Source organism: Spermophilus citellus (assembly GCF_964194105.1).
Source record: "Spermophilus citellus genome assembly, chromosome: 15".
NCBI classification, from domain to species: Eukaryota; Metazoa; Chordata; class Mammalia; order Rodentia; family Sciuridae; genus Spermophilus; species Spermophilus citellus.
The window spans coordinates 68104555-68123550 of NC_138195.1; the positions used below are offsets into that span (position 1 = coordinate 68104555).

General features: G+C 43.8%; 1 protein-coding gene across 2 annotated transcripts in view; it reads right to left on the reverse strand.

The window, feature by feature from the left end:
* Positions 1 to 3096: 3096 nt before the first annotated feature.
* Positions 3097 to 18996, reverse strand: part of HPSE2 (heparanase 2 (inactive)) — a 705647-nt gene continuing 689747 nt past the window's right edge. For both annotated transcript variants that reach the window (XM_081268316.1, XM_081268315.1), the window contains one exon: positions 3097 to 6304. In XM_081268316.1, coding sequence (XP_081124442.1) covers positions 6139 to 6304 — 166 coding nt within the window. In that variant the 3' untranslated portion in view covers positions 3097 to 6138. The remainder of the gene's footprint in view (positions 6305 to 18996) is intronic.

Below are 18996 nucleotides of genomic sequence, written 5' to 3' on the forward strand. Positions count from 1 at the left end.
TTTATTTTTGATGTGTCCAGTAGGGGGCGCAGCACCTAGTACTACCTGTATCCTAACTGGATAGTAGTGGAACAAGTTTTTTTTTTTTTTTTCTAATATTCTTTTTAGTTGTAGATGGATACACCTTTATTTATTTATTTATTTTTATGTGATGCTTAGGATCGAACCCAGTATCTCACACGTGCTAGATGAGTGTTCCACCCAGCTACAATTCCAGCCTCAGAGATAGATTTTTGATAAAAATCAGCCAAATACTAGAAAAGGCAGGACCTAAAGAGGGGGTTCAGGGGGAGGAGAAGAAAGCTCCTAACCTAAAAAGGTTATTTTGGAGTCTGCAAAAACGTCCTGCTGATCTAGATATTACCACACACAAATGTAACAGTTACTTGATAGCAAATCAACTGCAGGGACCTAAAACCATTGACTCATTCTCTGGCCTCCCAACATCTAAGTTCTATGCTCCTTTCCCATGAAATGTACTTGGGAAGTAGCTGCTAGCTAAGGACTTCATTTCCCGAAGCCCTAGTATCTAGATGGGCCTATGTGACTAACTTTTGGCCCATAGAACTGAGGGGAAGGGACATGTGCCATTTCCAGGTGAGGCCCCTAATTGCCCCCATGTGACCCTTTCTCTCATCTATCAACTGCATGTTGATGCCAGAGTAGCCTTGGAGGGAAGTCCACAGATGGCAGACGGCCTGTGTCAGTCCAGATTTCTAAGTGACTGACTTGGGAAGATAAAGCTACTGACCCCCTTCCCTGTTACCACCAAATGAACTGAATGTGGGTTATAAGCAAGAAATAAACTTTGATTATGTTAAGCCATGGAGAGTCTAGGGTTTACTTATTATTATATTTAACTGTTAAATAATATAATCAAAGACATCTAACTTGAATTATAGAATTTAATTTCTACCTAGACTAGTTGAAACAGAGCTTGTGGGGGAGGGGGGAGGGCAACACACCATTCAATCAAAGGTTCCCAGCATATGCTGGTTCATCAAGCAATAGGTCTTAAGGTCAAGGTGTAACGTGGACAACAGGTGCCTCCCGCTCCCCACAGAAAACCCTGAGAACAGAAAGTTAGAGTAGTCACATTTTATTACTCACAAAACATTACCTCCAAATATAAACTACCTCATGGACCCAAATCCCTGCGATCACCAGGCTCATATATACCATAACATAATCTGCTTTCCAGAAGGAAATATTAACACCTGTTAAAATCCTCCCCATAGAGACAAAGTTTTTCCTGTGAGGTGTCCTGTACTCATTTTGCCAACTTCCAGATGAATAAAACTAAGATTTCTTTTTGCTTCTTCCAAAATTATAATTTATTGCATAATATTTACAACTTGAAAAAGAATCCTAGAATATTTTCATGCATAATAATTAGAAGAGTAATATTCCTGATGTGGACTGTTGGAAGTGCCTTCTTTTCTCTGCTGGGACTGTGCGATTGATTCACGAGCCAGTTGAATGGAACTTTCTCAGCTCCCACCCAATGCTCCCAGTGCTTACATGGACTGCTCTGGCCTATAGAAGGAAATGGTGCCAAGTAGTTCTTTGTTGTATTTTATTCTCTTTTTAGGGTGGTATTTGCAAATACTCCCCCTTGGTCAATGGTCCATGGATTTATTATTTAGTCTGGGAAAGTGTGAGTGGTATCCTCTGAGGAGGACAAAGTGTGTTTAGTTTCTGATTAGCTCAGTCACTTACCTCTTAGGACCTAGAAATACAAGAACCATTCATTACCTATGGTGGTGGCTGGCAGGAATTGTCCTAAGATTGTTCCGCAGAAAAATACAGAGGGGGAGACCAGAAGAGTCACTGGTGGGCCAAGATGAGTCTGGACTTGGCCAAGGCTGTTAGTTGGCTTCCTTAAACCAGAGATTAAGGGGAAGGCATTGGGGGAAGTCATGCTAGGGTTCTCTGTGGGACATGCACAGGGTATTGAGAAGGCTAGCTATGGGCAAACAGAGATGAAAAAAGGTTGTCTATTGTCAGACAGAGGAGAGGCAACACAGTGTAGTGAGAGCCAACTTTGGAACCCAAAAGACCTGGGTCCAAACCTCAGCTCGGCCACTCTTCACCTGGATGGCTATGGACAGGCTCCTTCTCTAATCCTCCCCATCTCTAATAGAGTCAAAATACTCACCACACCACCCAGAATGAAGAATAAATAAGATGTCTGATGATAAGAAGGCATTCAATAAAGGAAGGACAGCTATGGAAGCAATCATTTCATTGTTAGTGGAACTCAGAGGGAGGGATTCCAAGTGCTCCGGTTGTTTGGACCTCATAGTACAATAAAATTCTGTATTTTAGCATTGGCTCTCTTGGGAGTACTTCTTACTATCTTCTTTACAACTCAGGTACATGCTAAGGAAAAGAGTACATACAAATCTAAAATTAAAGTTTAAGAGTTGGGGATAGAGAGGCTGGCAGGGGAGGGGCTGTGGAACAGGAGAGCGAGTGCGGGAAGAGCAAGTCAGTGTCCAGAGCGGCCCAATGGTGCCCGGCTGGACAGGGGTGTGGAGGAAACTGTTAGGTACAAGACTCTGCCCTTCCTTCTCTGGCTTTCCCAGAGCCATATCGCGATTCTTTTTGGTTGCTCCATTGATATTTCAAAATATAAAAGTCCTTCCTTGTCCTAGTGTTTTTACCATCAGAGGGATCCACCTGGTTTGCCTTTGCTTCTGCAGACATTAAATGCTGCTATTTTGTTTTTAGAAATAAAGCCACTCTCAGGGGGTTTCCAAGGTGAATCCTGTAGCTACATCCATTCCAGGCACTGGGCCTCAGTGCATGGATGCTGGGCCCGGCCCCAACCATGCCGCCTGCAGGAAGCTCTGTGGCTAACAGCCCACTGAGTGCTGGCCCCTGATTCTGGGAGTGGGTAACAGTAGAATCCATCAGGCTTCTCTGTCCTACCTGAGGGTGTGTGGCTTTGGGCCTCCCTGCCTGGGGACTGCCCACACTCCTGCTGGGGAGGAACTGGGGCTGGAATCATGGTTCTAGGAGGTCCAGGCCTTAGTCCCACTGGAGTCCCCTCCCCCTCCACTGGTATTTTCAAGCTTTTCTCCAGCCAGCGATAATACTAATATCCCACAGTTGCAGTTTTTTTTTTTTTTTTAAACAGGGCATTAGAAGAATTGGGACTTTCTCTCCAAATAACAATGAGAATTTATTCTGAGCCTTTGTGATAAGAAATGAGAAAGGAAATCATTCCTAGAGGCAGAAGGAACACAAAACCATCTCAACAAAAGGCACGGATTCTCATTCTGCATCATTACTCTTTCAAATCAGTATGTCCACCAGCCCATTCTTTGGTTTAAAATAAAGCAGCTCTTAAGTCTCAGATGATCTCCACAGTGTCCTGCTTGAGGAAGAGGAAAGTCTGGGGGACACGCACTTTGCTCTTTTGTCTCTGGCTGGCCTAGAAAATGGTTCTCTTGATATGGGTTGTGATGCTGTTTGCCACAGGCAGTCTTTAGGGGTGTGTGTGACGGGGATTCCTAGATGGAACAACCCCCACTGGTTTAGTAACTGCTCCTCCTACTCCTCAAGGGCACCAGGACAGATGCCCTGTGCTAAAACGGAATGTGATGACAGAGTGGGTTTCTTGGTATCCTTTGAACAATGTAAGTACTTCTTCATGAGATAGTTGCAGAATTAGAACTGCAATATTCCAAAGATAAATTTCAGTGCTTCCCTCTTCCCCTTTTATTAACTAAAAAATAAACAAAACTTAAATTTCTTGGGTGCAGCATTTAATATACAGAGAAAGACAAAAGAAGCAGGAATTACCTATATTCTGCAAGGCTTAGTGAAGAATCAACACTTATTTACAGCAAATGTGTCTGAATGGAGCTCTGAAAGTCCTGGATGTATTGAGTGAGAACATACCAGGAGGTGAAAGGGGTGAGTCTGTGACTTGGGTACCACTGAACTTGCTGATTAAGTGGATAGGCTCTGGATTAGCAACCATTCCCTGGGTGACCCTGGGAAAGCTAAGGACCTCAAGAAAAATGGGGATGACAATAGTAACTCCATCTTGGGGCTTTATATATGCAAAGCAAACTAGGCCAGGGCCTGGCTATTAAGGACCCGTGGTGTGGTTACCTGTTATTATCAGAAAGCCCTGAGGCATCTGCACTGGCATCTCGAGGAGATTCGGATGTCTTCCTCAGAGTCTGGGGAAACAATTTTTTTGTCTCATTTCTCCTTTCCTTGCTCTTCCCTACTTTGGCCTGTCCACCTGTCTCCTTCCTATCCTTAGTCTGGGCACTTCTCTCTCCTGTCCTCTAAGAGCTGAAGCTTCAGCAGGAGGTGCCTGTTCCTGCTAAGGGAAGCACCCTGGGGACCTCTGGGGCAGGGGGCAGTCTCAGGGTCTGCTCTGCTCTCTCCAGAGGTTTCCATGCTAATCACTGCACTGAGCAGGTCCAGTGCATCCTTGGGCTCTCCCTTTCCTGCTTGCTCTAGCACACCAGTGTGCTGTTATCCCACGCCTAATAATAAGTGTGTCAAAAACCAAGTCCACTACTTTCCTACATAAAATTAGCTAGTTGGCTTTCTAAGTTTCCCAAATTCTTGATTCTCCAAGCTGAGAATCCACTACCATCTTGCTTGTTGAATCTTCCGTCTCTCACTTTGCAGACTTGGCCCCAATCCTTACTCCTCGGCTGTCTTAGGCAGCCTCCCTGGTGCTTCCTCAGCAACCCCATCCCCACCCCATTTCTAGCCTTTCACAACAGTAGAGCTGTATGGCTGTCAGCACCCTAGGATAGCGACAAGTATCTTCTCCTTTAAAAGAAGCATCATTTATGTCATTTATCCTGAGGACAATCACATCCACATAAAAGAAAGTCTCTGCAACTTTTTGCAAAGACTCGTGTGCTTCCTGAATCATAGAGGTCCTTACCGTGACTTTATAATCACTTCACTCAGAAGCTTCCCACCGACATTCCACAGTGTTGCCATCAGACCTGTCTCCAGCTCTCTTGTTCTCCTCCATATGGCTACTCAAAGCTTTGTTTTCTGCTCAAATAAGCAGGCCTAGGATAGGAGGCACTGTTGGAGACTACATTTGTTGGAATTTCCACCTGGCCAGTGCCATGGAGAGGCTCCTCTATGTGGCAAGAGGCGGAAAGGCTATGTCTCGTCATGTTTCACAGTGCTAAGCTTTGATTCACACCTTCTGAACGGTTTTTGGTTAACCAAACAACTAAGGGCTTACCCTTTCAGGCCCTGCCGGTTTTCAGTTTGGGTCAGGTCTGATTGGCTTTGCTTAGCCAGGGTATGTGTGATGTCTCCTCGTGCTTTCTCCTTTGCACTACAACTCTCTCCTCCTGGCAACATGAAGGATGATGATTGCTTTTTGTGGTGCCTGATACATTGCTCTCTACTCAATGAATATTGTTACCTGACTCCCGTCCAAGCCTGGGGGAATCTGGATTCACAAAGGAATAGAAAGAACCTTCTTACAGAATCTGGAGTATGATTGTAATTCTACTTTTGAAGCACCCGCTTCCCGGAGGAATGGCCAGTGATGGATGCCACTGTCAGAAACCCAGATGCACACACTCATACATCAGCCAGGAAATTACATAAACAGCTCACCCAGCAGGCCAGAGCTGACTCACCATTTGCTCTCCTACAGGAAGAGAGGTATCAGGAAACCCAGGGCAGCAGCAGGAAACAGACAAGAGAGAAGGGGTTAGAAGAGGAATGGGTTCTTGCAGGTCCTCCTAGTATTTTCCTTCCTCATCTTCTGCTGCGGGCAGTAGCCATAGGCTCAGCTTGGGGGTTTGTAGTTATGCTGTAGTGTGGCCAGAATCATGGGGAGTTGTTTGGAAACATTTGTCCTGGGAGTGGGGAGTCAGCCTGCTTTCATGGTGCGTGTAAATGAAAACATACAGCTCTAGACACATACCTTTGTTCTTACATGGGTACAGAGGATGTCATTAGGGATGGATGCAAGCTACCTAGGCTAAGCTCAAACTATGACATTTAGTCTCTTTGGAGAGAAAAATCTATGTTGATTCCAGCAGGATGGGGCAGCAGAGGCAGATACTAGGGTGGAAGGGAGAAAGCAGCCCAGCAGGCCCCCCCGGCAGCTCCTGAGTGGGGGGTGGTTTATCGGTAGCGGCAGGCCAAAGCGTTGACGTTCTTGACCACATAAAAGCCCATGGTGACTGGAGGGATGACCAATGTCCGGCCGGCCCGCAGGGGGCGGGGTTTCAATTCTGGGAGGGTCCCGTCGTCCACCATCACTAAGGGCTGGCCATTCAGCTGCACTGACCTGCAGTGGGGAAACAGCACGGATCTCATTACTGGATTATCAAGGAGACTTCTCAACAAAGTCTTGCAGCCCAGCTTGCCTGCCAATCAGTCTGGTGCATGCTTTGCCAGCCCTTACATGATGCTGGCTATGCCCAGGTGCTGACCTAGTTGTTGTACCATAATGACTTGTCAAACATTCTGACAGCCCTCTGAGATAAGTAACTATCATCATCCCTACTTATCTCGGGCAGCAAGTGACCTGTCCGAGGTCATACAGCTTGTAGGTTCAGGAGCCAAGATTTGAACCCAGGGAATCTAACTCCAGAGATGTATCATTTAGATCAGTAAAAAGTGTCTGATACAGGCTGGATGTGGTGGTGGACGCCTGAAATCCCAGCAGCTCAGGAGGCTGAGGCAGGAGGATCACGAGTTCAAAGCCAGCCTTGGCAATGGTGAGGTGCTAAGCAACCAGTGAGACCCTGTCTCTAAATAAAATACAAAATTGGGCTAGGGATGTGTGGTCAGTCTCTGAATGCCCCTGAGTTCAATCCTCGGTACCAAAAAAAAAAAAAAAAAAAAAAGTCTCTGATACAGAAGCTGGAAATGTGGAAATGATTCATGCCTTTTTTGTCTTAAAATCATAATTGCAGCTCAGCCTGTCACTTCTAAAACTTCTAAGAGTTTTCCCTGGTGGAATGATGCACAAGCTCAAGATGATTTCAGAAATCTTCCATTTACTTCATTCTTTCATTAATTTGACAGGTTAGATAACTGGCATCGTGTTACTTGTGTTACTGGCATAGGGTTATTCTTTTTTTTATACCTTTATTTTATTTACTTATTTTTATGTGGTGCTGAGGATCAAACTCAGTGCCTCACACATGCTAGGCAAGTGCTTCCTCCTGGAGCCACAAACTGCAGGCCCCAGAGGGTTATTCTTAAGGGGGTCAGAGATATACCTAGCAACTCTACTTTCTCTAATCTGAGTTTTATATTTGATATTTAACAGGATGGGGCAGGTGTTTTCATTTTAGCACCACAAAAAAGTAGGCAATAAAGTAGGCATCTATGGTCACAATTCACCTATCCTGCTTGCTTTTTGTTCAAGTCAGAGAAAGGAGATCATATCCATTTCAAACTTGGGGAGAAAAGAGAAACAGCTAATCTTAGGCTGGATGGGAGAGAAATGCCACCTGTCATGCCTATGATGCAGACTCCAGACAATTTCCCAGAAACTCCTGACAGCCATGCACCCAGGTGGTATCTCAGTTTTATGGATTAGTCGAAAAGGCCAGACTCAGGCCAGCAGCTGGAAAAAAGGTTGTGAGTCATCCCCAGAAAATTGACATTACATAGTGATGTCTGTCTCTGGGCCTTGCCCAGCCTCCAAGGTGGTAGTACTATAGTGATATCATCTGAGTCGTAAGGAGAATAAAATATTATAGATTAATATAAAGGCCTTTGTTTGGTATTCCTTCTATGCTATAAATGATAGACAGGTTTACAGAGAGATAATCATCCCCATGCCCAAGAGAGCAGTGAATTCCCAGAGATAAGTGTGTTTCTAAATTTCTCCCAATGAAGAGCTAGGCAGAGAAGAGGTTCAGGCCTCGTCCCACCTGGATAACTTTGGACTGGGTCCAGACCTGCCAAGCCAGAGGGAGCAGCATGCCCACCCCTTGATGGAATGACTAAGGAATGAATGAGTGAGCAGGGGACTCCTGGGCTGCCTCCAGACAGGATGGTGTGGGAGAATTGAGAGCTGACGGTCAGCACTGGCATCATCAGATATGCAAGGAGCTTTTGCTTCCAAATATGAGACAGCTCTTGCTCTCTTCTTGTCACTGGAGTGGGAAGCAGGGTGAAGAGAAGGGTTCACTTGCAAAAAAGCCCAGACAGGTTGTGTCTTCGTAGTGTATTTCAGGTGAAGTGAATATCCAACAACCGGGCATAAGCCCAGTCAAATGCAAGTTCAATAATGCTGATTAACCTTTCCCAAACACATTCCAATGTGTATCACTTCTCTGCTTGCAAACCTTCAATGGTTTCTCACATACAGAATTAGGTGCAAGAAATTAGGTAATGCCCTTTTAGATCCAGAAGGTCCCAGAACACTGACATCTTTGAGTTCTGGGAAGAGCAAAACAATGTGACAAGCAAGTCTTTGAAAATCTAATAACTATTAACCAGTAGTTATTCTGGAACAGGCCCTATTCTGACTTCTTCCCTGGTGATTAAAAAGTCCCTGAGTGTGGGTGATTGGGGAGCACCTTCAAGACCCTGGACTGAAATCTCTAATTCCAGAAGCCAAGTCACTAACTTGCTAGATGGCTTTGGCAAATCCCTTAACCTCATGGCCCTGCAGAATTAGCATCTGTAAGCATGTTCTATGGACTATAGTGCAGATTAAATGAAATAAAAAAATATGGAAGCGCTTTGCGAGCATAAAGAGCTAGGTAAGTAAGAGATGTGTTTCTGTTGTTATTCTTTTCATTTTATAGACAGATACACTTTTTGGTCCTTATCATACTTGACTGCTCTGTAGAACTGACCCTTTTCCTGGCTTCCTTCTGAAAATCTTGTCTCCCCTTAGTTCCCATGATCTTTCTCTCTAGGTTTTCATCCTTCATTTCTGGATGTTGTTCCCCTCTACCTGCCTCTTAGATGTGGGGGTTTCCAGAACGTTGTTCTTGGACTCTCTTCTTACACTGTTTACTCCTCCCAGGGTGCAGTGACTCTGCCTACTATCCAGCTGTTGACAGCCATTTCTCTAGTCTACATCCTCCTTCCAGACTTGCGTATTTCTACTTTGCAGTTCCATGGGTTCCATTTGGATTCCATGCAATCCAAATCCAAAATCTTCTCCTCAAGCCTTGTCTTTATCTCTGCTTTTAGAACACCTTTGTGATAGTACCACCATTTATTCAATTACCCAAGTCAAAAAGTTGATGTAATGAAGTCAAATCAATTCTGTTCATATTTTTCTTTTTTCATGTTTTTCAATGTTAATGTTTTCTCCATTCACTGCAATGATGGTAGTTCAGAATTTGCCTCCTACTCTATCCCTGTGCCATCTTGCGGACAGAGCAATCTGTTGTTGTCATTGCATGCCTCAAACTCTCTATCAATTAGCCATCCCTTCTACTTCACTATGGATGATGGAGCTGGCTCCACCTATCCAATCTCAGATCCTGCCAGTCTCCCCAGGCTGCAACCTAACTATGGACCACAGATGTCAGCAGTGGGCAAGGGATGAATTGGCAGTTATCACAAGGATTTCTATTTTTTTTTTTCTTTTATACTAGGGATTGAACACAGAGGTGCTTTACTGCTGAGTTACATCCCAACTCTTTTTTATTTTTTACTTTGAGACAGGGTCTTGCTAAGTTCCTGAAGATCTTGCTAAATTGCTGAGGCTGGCCTTAAAACTTTTGATCCTCCTACTTCAGTCTCCAGAGTTGCTGAAAGACTTTTTTCCATTCTAATCTTTGCATATGGTTATATTGAGGAAATTGTAAAGATTTCCATATGCAAAGATTAGAATGGAAAAAAGTCTTTCACATGAGATAATTACTTCTCAAGTGAAAATGTTAAATAGCTATATACTGTGGGGATTAAAATACATGCATCATTTAAGTGCAGTAAATATTTTTCTAGCATAAATATCAGTTGACACTGGGACTAACAAGACATGAGTTCTTTTAAAACTCTTATGAAATTACTGATAGATTTTTTTTTTTGGTGGGGAGGAAAAAATATCATATCTTTTTTTTTTAAAAAAAGATTTTGCTGTGAGCAGTGGCAAACACTTGTAATCCCAGCAATATGGGAGGCTGAGACAGAAGGATTATAAATTTGTGCTAGCCTCAGCAACTCACTGAGAACTTTCTCAAAAAATAAAAAAGGTGAGATGTAGCTAAGTGATAGAGCACCCCGGAGTTCAATTCCCAGTACTTCTAAAATGAAGAAAAATAAATATTTTAAAAGGACAATTAATGTGAAGTGGGAAGGCCATGACACACACTGACACTTCAAAGGAATCCTCACACTGGGAAAGGCTGGCACCCTTATGCCAGCACAGCCAAAAGGAATGACTTGCCAGTCCTCCTCTGTCAGACTAGGTGCAATGGGTCTGCAGAGTCTGCCCAGGTGTTTCCTCCTCTGGAAAACCTCCTCTGACCCCTGGGTTGGGTCAGGAGCCCCACATCTGGGCTGTCTTGGTGCCCAACACTTACCTATACCCAGGGCCCTTCTCTCACTGCTTTGTAGTGATTTGCTTGCTCTACTCTGCACTGGTCTGTGACTCCTTAGTGCCCAAAAGAACAGAGAAGGGGCTTAATATTTTCTGAATAAGTGAATGAACTTTGGAATCTTTTTGCATTATTTCTAGTCTTCCTGAGTTAATATCTTCAGTTCTGAAGAGGCTCCCTGGAGGTTCACTGAGTGACTTTACAGATTTCATTAATAGTCCAATTACTCTTGCTCTCAGTGGAGGTGTTAGATAAAATCTGAATTATCACCGATTCTCACAATCACTCACTAGATACCTTATCCCAACCTGACACAAGACCATTGGTCATGGCTAGTGTTTTTCATTCTTAAAAACGATCCATACAATCATCTCTTAGCTAAACCAATGTGAGTTAATTTTATGAGCAAGGTTTTGGGAGACCTTACGTCTTTATATGTCCTTATCTAGAAATATATTTATTTTAAAGATAGACAATGTGCTTTATGGTCTCAATTCTATTCTTCCTGCTTATAGTTTTCTTTCACTCTTTATCTGATTACTCAGTGAAATCAAATCATACTAAATATACCAATAATTCTTGGTATACATTGAACAGTTTGTAAGCTTGCACACAATCACATTAGTGGTAAAAAAATCACTGATTATGGAGCACCATTTATGTGAAAGGCACTATGTGTTATGATTTTGTCTCATTCAGTCCAGGTGTTAGTATTCCTAGATTGCAGACGAGCACATCAAAGTTCAGAGGTGTCTAGAGCTTACCTGAGTCACACAGCCAGGAGGTGGTAGGGCTGAGATCTGCACTGATGCCTTAAGTGCAGTCCTATCTGGCCTCCATTGCCACATGTAATTGCTAAGAGTCCTGTGTGATTTGTAGGGCAATACTACTATTTTTGTAACTTCACTATTGAGATGAGATCAGAAAGGTTAAGTGGCCTAGGAAAGGTCACATAGCTAATAAGTAGCTAAGCTAGGTCTCAGTTTTGGCCTCCTGACCACCTCCTGCTATTATTTCATGTTGTTTCTCCAGTTCCAGGTGGTGTTCACCAGGATCATGTTTCTTTCTTTGAAAACATTTCTTATCACATTTTCATCATATGCCTGGATCTCCTTATTGGCTTATGGCTTTTCAAACCAAATGCTAAATGATCCAGCCTAGGTTGAACTATTTCTCTTAATTCCCTAGCTTGCCTGAGCTGCTGAGGGCAATTAAATTATCCAAATATTAGGACAACTGCATTTTATCACCATCTGTTTTTACAAAGTTTAAGTTACTTTCCAATTTCTAAACTTGTTTTCTTAATTTTTCATGCTATTTGAAAGGGGATTCGATGGGTCTATCTGGAGTCAAGACCTCTGCTCTCCAGGTCTCCATGGGAGCCTCTTGGCCAGGCCATTCTCCCTCCACCCACCACTAACCTGTCTGTAATCTCTGGTTTTCATGTTTTATCATGGTTCTCAATAGCCAGGAACATTTAAGCAAGGATTTAACTGTTCTGAGTCTCAGGGGTTGTTCTGAGTCTCAGGGGTACAAGTCTAATGATCAGGTCCTTCCTCAATCTTGAAGATAACTTGCTGGCCTCTGGACTGGCCCAGGATGACTTTTGTAAGGAAGTGTGTGTTTTATTGGTAGTTGATGTCTGTACATGCTGGAAGATTTGGAGGACTTGAGTGGGAGATGAAGAAAACTAGTTCTACCTCAGCCATGTACAATTTGCCTTCTCTGAGCCCAGGTTTCTCTATCTGTGCGAGGAAAGGTGCCATCAGTAGAATCCTAAGGTCCTTTCTTGCTTGACTGTTTTTCATTCAGGGGGCTTATACCTAATAGGTAGGCTATGGCAGAATTTAATACCAATGATCCTGAACAAACAAATCTGATGATGATGTTCAGTGGCTTTGGGTTGTTCTTAGAACATTGTCCAAAGTGCCCCTGAGCAGGACCTTTTGTCCACTTCTGGCTGCCTCTAGAAGTTCTTCCACCCACTCCTGCTCCCTATCACTCATCACTCCTTTCTCCCATTATGTAGCTCCTCCAGTCAGAGCCTCTAGTCTCAGGGTTTTGTCTGAGTTGTTCCCACTTTCCTGAACCTCCTCTATATTCTGGCCCTGTGTGTTAGCTTCCTTTTCCTGGCTATCCCTTACTTGTTCTTCAAATCGGGACTAAGTGCTCCTCCAAAGTGTTTTCCTATTACCCATCACCAATATTGTGACTGCTCGTCAGACTGTCCCCTAGGTAGGAGAGCAAGTGACGGTCTTCCCTTCCATCTCTTGTCCACCCACTTACACGGTGGAAGTCAATAAAAGACATACCGGAAATAAATATGTGGGTGGAAGAACTACAACCTAGAAGGAAAAGAAACTGACCAGAAGGCCAGAAGCTGAATTTTAGTTCAGACTCGGGACAAAAATGTGCTGGTCTAGATTGGTTACCAGCCACAGGATGAAGACATGAATAAATATGTGCATGGAGAGGACTGAGGGTCGCACACCCTCCTAGTCCCAGCGCCCTTTCTTGTGAGCCACCAGAGGTCACTCTTGTTCTACTTAACAGCGCCTGGAGAGCGAGCCTTCGCGACGGCTCCCAGGAAGCTGGAAGGCGTCCTTCTGTCCTCGCTGCGGTCCCGGCAAGGCCCAAGTGAGCCTGCGCCTGGCCTCTCGGGAGCAAAACACAGAGTCCGTCAAATCCCAACCGCAGCTTCACTGCGGACCGCGCGGCAGGGCCCCTTCCTGGAATAGGGCCTAGAGCTAAGGAAACATGGGAGCCGTCTGCGATTCCTGCCGGGGTGCGGCTTCCCGGCCGGGGGTCGAGAGGGGGGTCCTGGCGCAGGTGCGGGGTCGGCGTCCGTGCGACTCCGCGCCAGGCTCTCCGGGCCCCGCGGCCCGCACCTGGTTGTGCTTTGCAGGCCCTCGAGGCCTGGGCCCCTCGCTGAGCGAGGAAGCTGGTATGCGCAGCTGCCCTGCCCTCCCCGGGGTCAGGGGCAGGTTAGAGCCCGAGGGGCCCAGCCAGGTCTCCGGACAGAGGGCTCTGCTCCCCTCTCCGCTCTGCTCTGGGGGAGGCTGCGCATCTGGGGCAGCTTAGGGAGGAAGTTCATTAGAAACTGTCCTGAGCCATGGCTACCATGCTGAGGAGCCCCGCAAGACCACCGGCTGGTCACACAGGCCCTGCTGGGGCAAAGGCCTGATCCTCTCTGGGCGCTCCCACTCCTCAACAGTCGCGGGGAGAATGACCTCCTTTCAAGTATGCCCTGTGTATTTTTTGTCCGTAACAATCAAAAAGCCGCTTCTTCCCTCCAGGGCCATCAGATGTAACCTCCTCCACGGGGCCTATCTGGTAGCCAAGCTGGGAGAGAGAGGGGCACATCCTCTGCACCTAGGGTCCCCCTCAGCCTTATTTTGTCTGTGTGCTTGAGTCATTTTGTCTGCCAGATTGACTTGTTTTCATTTCTTAATTTTCAATAGTACTTGGCTCATTGCCTTCTTGCCTACCACAGTAGTTCAGTTAACACTTGAGTTCACCCTAGGGAACTTGGTTGGCAAGACATTCCAATCTCCTACCACTGTTGGGAGAGGAGACTGTCTGAGGGAGGAAAGAAAGCTTCTTGTTCCCCTCACCCCTCCAGTGGCCCACACCCTATGTGAAGTTCTTGGCCACGGAGATATTTTTGAGCTGATGAAATCAAATGCCCTGCATTCTACCTTCTGAGTGGCATACCAAGACAATGAAGAGTTTTGATCTATCTTCTGTATCACTGACCAGAGCAAACACTAGGACTTCTTTGTTCAAGCAGAGCTGGGGGGTTTATAGGCAAGTTGTAAGAGATACAGGGTTTTCTTGTATGTAGTTAGGTTAGGGGTCATGATTTGATCTGCGTTCTATCCAAGTTTGTGTAATAATGGTCCAAGCCATAATGGGATTCCACTATGTGCTTCTAATGGCTTAAAATAACTTAGCACACTTGGCAGACAAGATGAGAGCCTAGTTAAGAAACCTAGATTTATACTGATACTGTTAACTCCCAACAGATGAGGGAATCATCTGGGGACAGTTTGGGAAGAAATCTGATTCGGCAACCATCTCAAAGCTCCATGTCATAGGCATATCATGCTCAAACCACAGTACACAATCTGAACCAGCTATAAAAACCATGGAGACTTTAGTATGTGGTTAACTCTGTCCCCTTCCCATTGTAAAGAACTGGTGCCATGATCACCAACATTCACAAACAGTGTTTAAGGGCCATTACTCATATCCCACTGTTCTTTGTGTTGTACAAATTCAATTATAACAGACTTAGTCCTTGCTCTCTAAGACAGAAAACACTGAAACATACAGATGCATGGCCAAACACACCATAGTAAAAACATTACACAAAAAGCAGGAAGAGAAGGAAAATCAAATTTAGCCTAGATTTCAAGGCCTTCAGCAGTGTGGCCCCAGTGTATCTTTGTGGCTTTTTTCTCACCCCACAAAACATCCTATATTCCAATCATATGAGATGATTTTCCACCTCCAAGACAAAATGAGCCTTGAACTTGTGTACTTCCAAACCCGGAGTAAGCTTATCCTACTGCCTCAAATGACCTTCCCTACAGCATTTCCTAGGAGCTTTCCTTCCACCTCTATCAGGGCCTTCAGCACTGAGAACTTCCCATTTCCCAAGTCAGAACTGTCTCTCCCTCCCTTGTGCCCAGTCTCTTGTACTGACCTTCATGGGGTAAAGAGTCAATGTGCGTTCTGCGGGGAGGGACCTGGTTTCCCCAGCTCTATTTGCAGGGAGCAGGAAGAGGCAGGGTGGGGGAAACAGCATTCCTTTATAGGCAGTCTGCAGGTGGTGTGAAGAGAGGAGGGAAGATTTTTGTACATTGTGCAGATAGGTTTTCCACATGAAAAGCATATGAGGTAGTCCATAAGCTACATCCCAAACCAGTTCCATTACTCTATGGCCATGGCTCCCAGGATACCTATTCTAATCAGTTAAAGGAGATAAATACCTTGGTATTATTGGCTTTTGACAAAGTGTTCCCTATAACATCAGGGGCTTTGGTATACTCTCCAAAGTAAAAAATAAGATGTCTCAGGTGGCACAGGCTCTGTTCCAGGGTTCACAGCTATCAAAGATCAAAGTGTGTGGTGACTCTGGACCATTCTTGCAAAGATTAGCAGGGAAGGGGTGGTCTGCAAAGTGATTGCTGATGTTTGGCAGTTGGTCTACAGTTTTGTGCTCCAGGCCCCCTGTCTGGAATGAGCCACATCCTGCCCTGGCAGCCAAAGAACATTGGTTCGGGGCCCAGGCCTTGCTATAGGGGTGAGCTGCATCAGAACTTTGTAGTTCCTTGAGGTTTGCATTTGTCCACCACTAAACCACAGCTTCTGGAAGGTGAAGAGAAAGAAGATAAGGGCCACTTCTCAGTCCCCAAGAACTGCCTATATTTTCTGCTTCCCTACCCTTCAGTTTACAATCAATTGTGCAGAAACATGCTAGCTGTGCCCTAAAATGCTCATTTGCCAGTGTTCATCTGGGTCATCTAGGACAGAATGGAAATCCTGCCTCCAAAGAGCGTCCCCAAGTGAGGGGGGTTGAGGATGAGAGACCACAACCTTGATGGACAGCTATGCAGAGAGTTTCCAGCTGGTGGAGCGAGCTAGAAGGAAATGTATTCTGGAGCTGAGAACAAATGGAAAACTCAGGAAAAACAAAAAGAGTGAAAACTCTGAATTCCTAAACATCTTGGTTTAAGATGTCAAGTCTCTGTAAAATATAAAAGCATTTTATAATCCTCTAATCTGCACAGTGATCTGCACATTACTAATCTGGAAGTTAAAACCAAACAAACAATAAAACCTCTGGGAAGCCAGCACTCATCCTTCCACTCAGCCATAGAAAACGCTAGGGGCTCATGGCATGTTCACACCTTTGGCAAAATGGCTTGGTGCCTGAATGAAAACAAAATCTGGGGAAAATCAAAGATGCAAATCATCTGGGACCTTGTTCCAGAGGTTTAGAGAGGGACAGTGGTTCTTGACCTTGGCCACATATTTGAATCACCTGGGGAGCTTTAAGAAATATTGGTGCCTGGGTCCCAGCCCAGAGATTCTGGTTTAATTGGTCTGGGGTGCAGCGTGGGCATTGGGGTTTTAAAGCCCCCAGGTGATTCAAAGTGCAGCCAAGGTTGAGCAGCACTGGTAAAAGAAGGGGTGGGAATATATTTGCAGCTGGGGGTGGAAGGGAATCAAATAACTTTCTAACCATTACCTTCTGAATTTATTTTGAAGAAAAAAATGCTTTTCTTACTCTTGTTCAGAGTACCATATTAGGAGGCCACATATTTTAACCCAGATGAAAGACATGAGTTTTTCAAGGCAAGGGTTTTTGGTTTGGGTTAATTGACTGAAATGGGAATTTTCGCTGTTGTAGTAGAACTACTTCATTTAATCACTACCCCCGCCCCCACCACACCACCATGAGATGAATTTGCTCCTCAGTATGTACAAGGGAAGTACCTGGGCAGCACATCACAGGATGAATTAAGAACCCAATCAGATGAAGCATTAGCACTGATAACAAACTCTGAACACTGAAAATAAAAACTTTTCTTTTTGGACAGGCAAGTTCTATAAAATCCTCTTCGATTTCTCCCAAATTCTGGGATGTGCTAGAGAGTGTATAGAGAGTGGTTCAAGTTTTCTTTAGGCAGAGAAGAATCTATTCCTTGGTACCCTCAATATATTTTTCAGCTATGCATATAATCATTTACTTAGATAACATCATATACACTGTTATAACCACTATCTCTTAGTGAGCCCCAAACCCCCCCAAATTAGCACAAGATCTGGACTCGTCTACATTCCAGTGAGTAAGCTTGCATTATCTGAAGATGTTTAAGGATCATTTCTTTACATATTTACTTCTCTTTTTTTTTCTACAGACTGCCTCAGAACCTTAAGTGTAAGCATTTTTAGAAATATATATGCTCACATATATTTACATTTCTGCTTTTTATAGTGTCTATTTCAGGCTCTCTGAACTGGAACATGAACTGAAATGTTAGTGTTTAGAATAAGTACCACTTTCCTGTTCACTCTCAGCCAGCTTGTAAATCTCCGGTCTTTTCTTGCCATTCAGTGCTGTCCTGTCTCTGAGGCTTGTATTTCTTCCAGAGGGCTCTGAATGACCTTTCAAAAGGGCTGCAGCTGACAGGGTTGCATCTGCCCCAGCAGGACTTTTTTTTCTCCCAACGTAAAAGAAGTCTTTAATCTAAGCCTTGCTTTTTATAATGGATTCTTTTATTTTTCCTGATATTTTAAAACAAATACCTGAAGTTCCGTGTGGGTTAATGGGTTTCTTCACACACTCTCAACTTGAACATCAGTACTATTGAGCTATTGATGTTCCTTACCTTAACTGTACAAATTCCAAATGGACAAAAGAAATAGATATAAAAAATGAAACAAAAAGAAGCTAAAAAGAGAGAGCGATGCATATTTATCTGATTTCAGGAATATAAATGCATACACATATAAGTGGAATGGATGAAACCACAAAGCCAAAGATAAATAGATTTAACTTTTAAAAAAGTTTTTCAAAAACAAAAGTTTGAATTGAACCCAGGGCCTTGTACAAGTTAGGTAAGTGCTCTCATGCTGAGCTATATCCCTGGCTCAAGGGAATACTTTTTTTTTTAAATGTCAAGATAATACCTGAAAATTAAAATAGTTGGAAAAGTAGCAAATAAAGTCTTGGCAAAAAAGTTCAATACAAATAATCAAAGGGGAAAATCACCTGATAATAGTCAAAGTTATACATTATTAATAAAACAGACTAACACTCCCATAGAAAAATAAGCAAAGGACATAGAAAATTCATAAAAGCAACACAATACTAATGAACATGAAAAAACTTTGAATCTCACAAATACTCAAAGACTATAAATTAAAATAAGAATACCATTCTTGATTACAAAATTGGCAGAGATGTTAAAATGTTTCTCTACTGTGTTGGTGAGGGGAATTATACTAAAATGTTCTTTTTGTTTATACTAAATTTCCTATTCCTTCTCTGACCTTTTCAAACTAGCCTGGATGAGATAAAACAATTGAAACCTTAATCCTGTGAGATCAGATCCTATAAAGTGATGGATTCCTGGGTGATCAGGAATCCAAGGTGAGTAGGCTGGAAACTAGAATATTTGAGGAATGGTTGAAGGATCTTGGAGTGGTTAGTGTGGAGACTAGCAATCTAGGGGGAGACATATTGAAAACTTGTTATAAAAGTTTAATTTTTTCTGCTTAATTTTTCTAAAGGAGGGGTAGAAATGGCAAGAAAACACCCTTTGGCCTTATGTAAGGAGGATCTTCCCTACAATCAGAGCTGTCTAGTCCTAAAGTGGGCCAGCTCAGAAACATCAAACAGAAGCTGAAAGGCTTTTTGGCAGGGACATTGTAGAAGAAACTTCTTGAC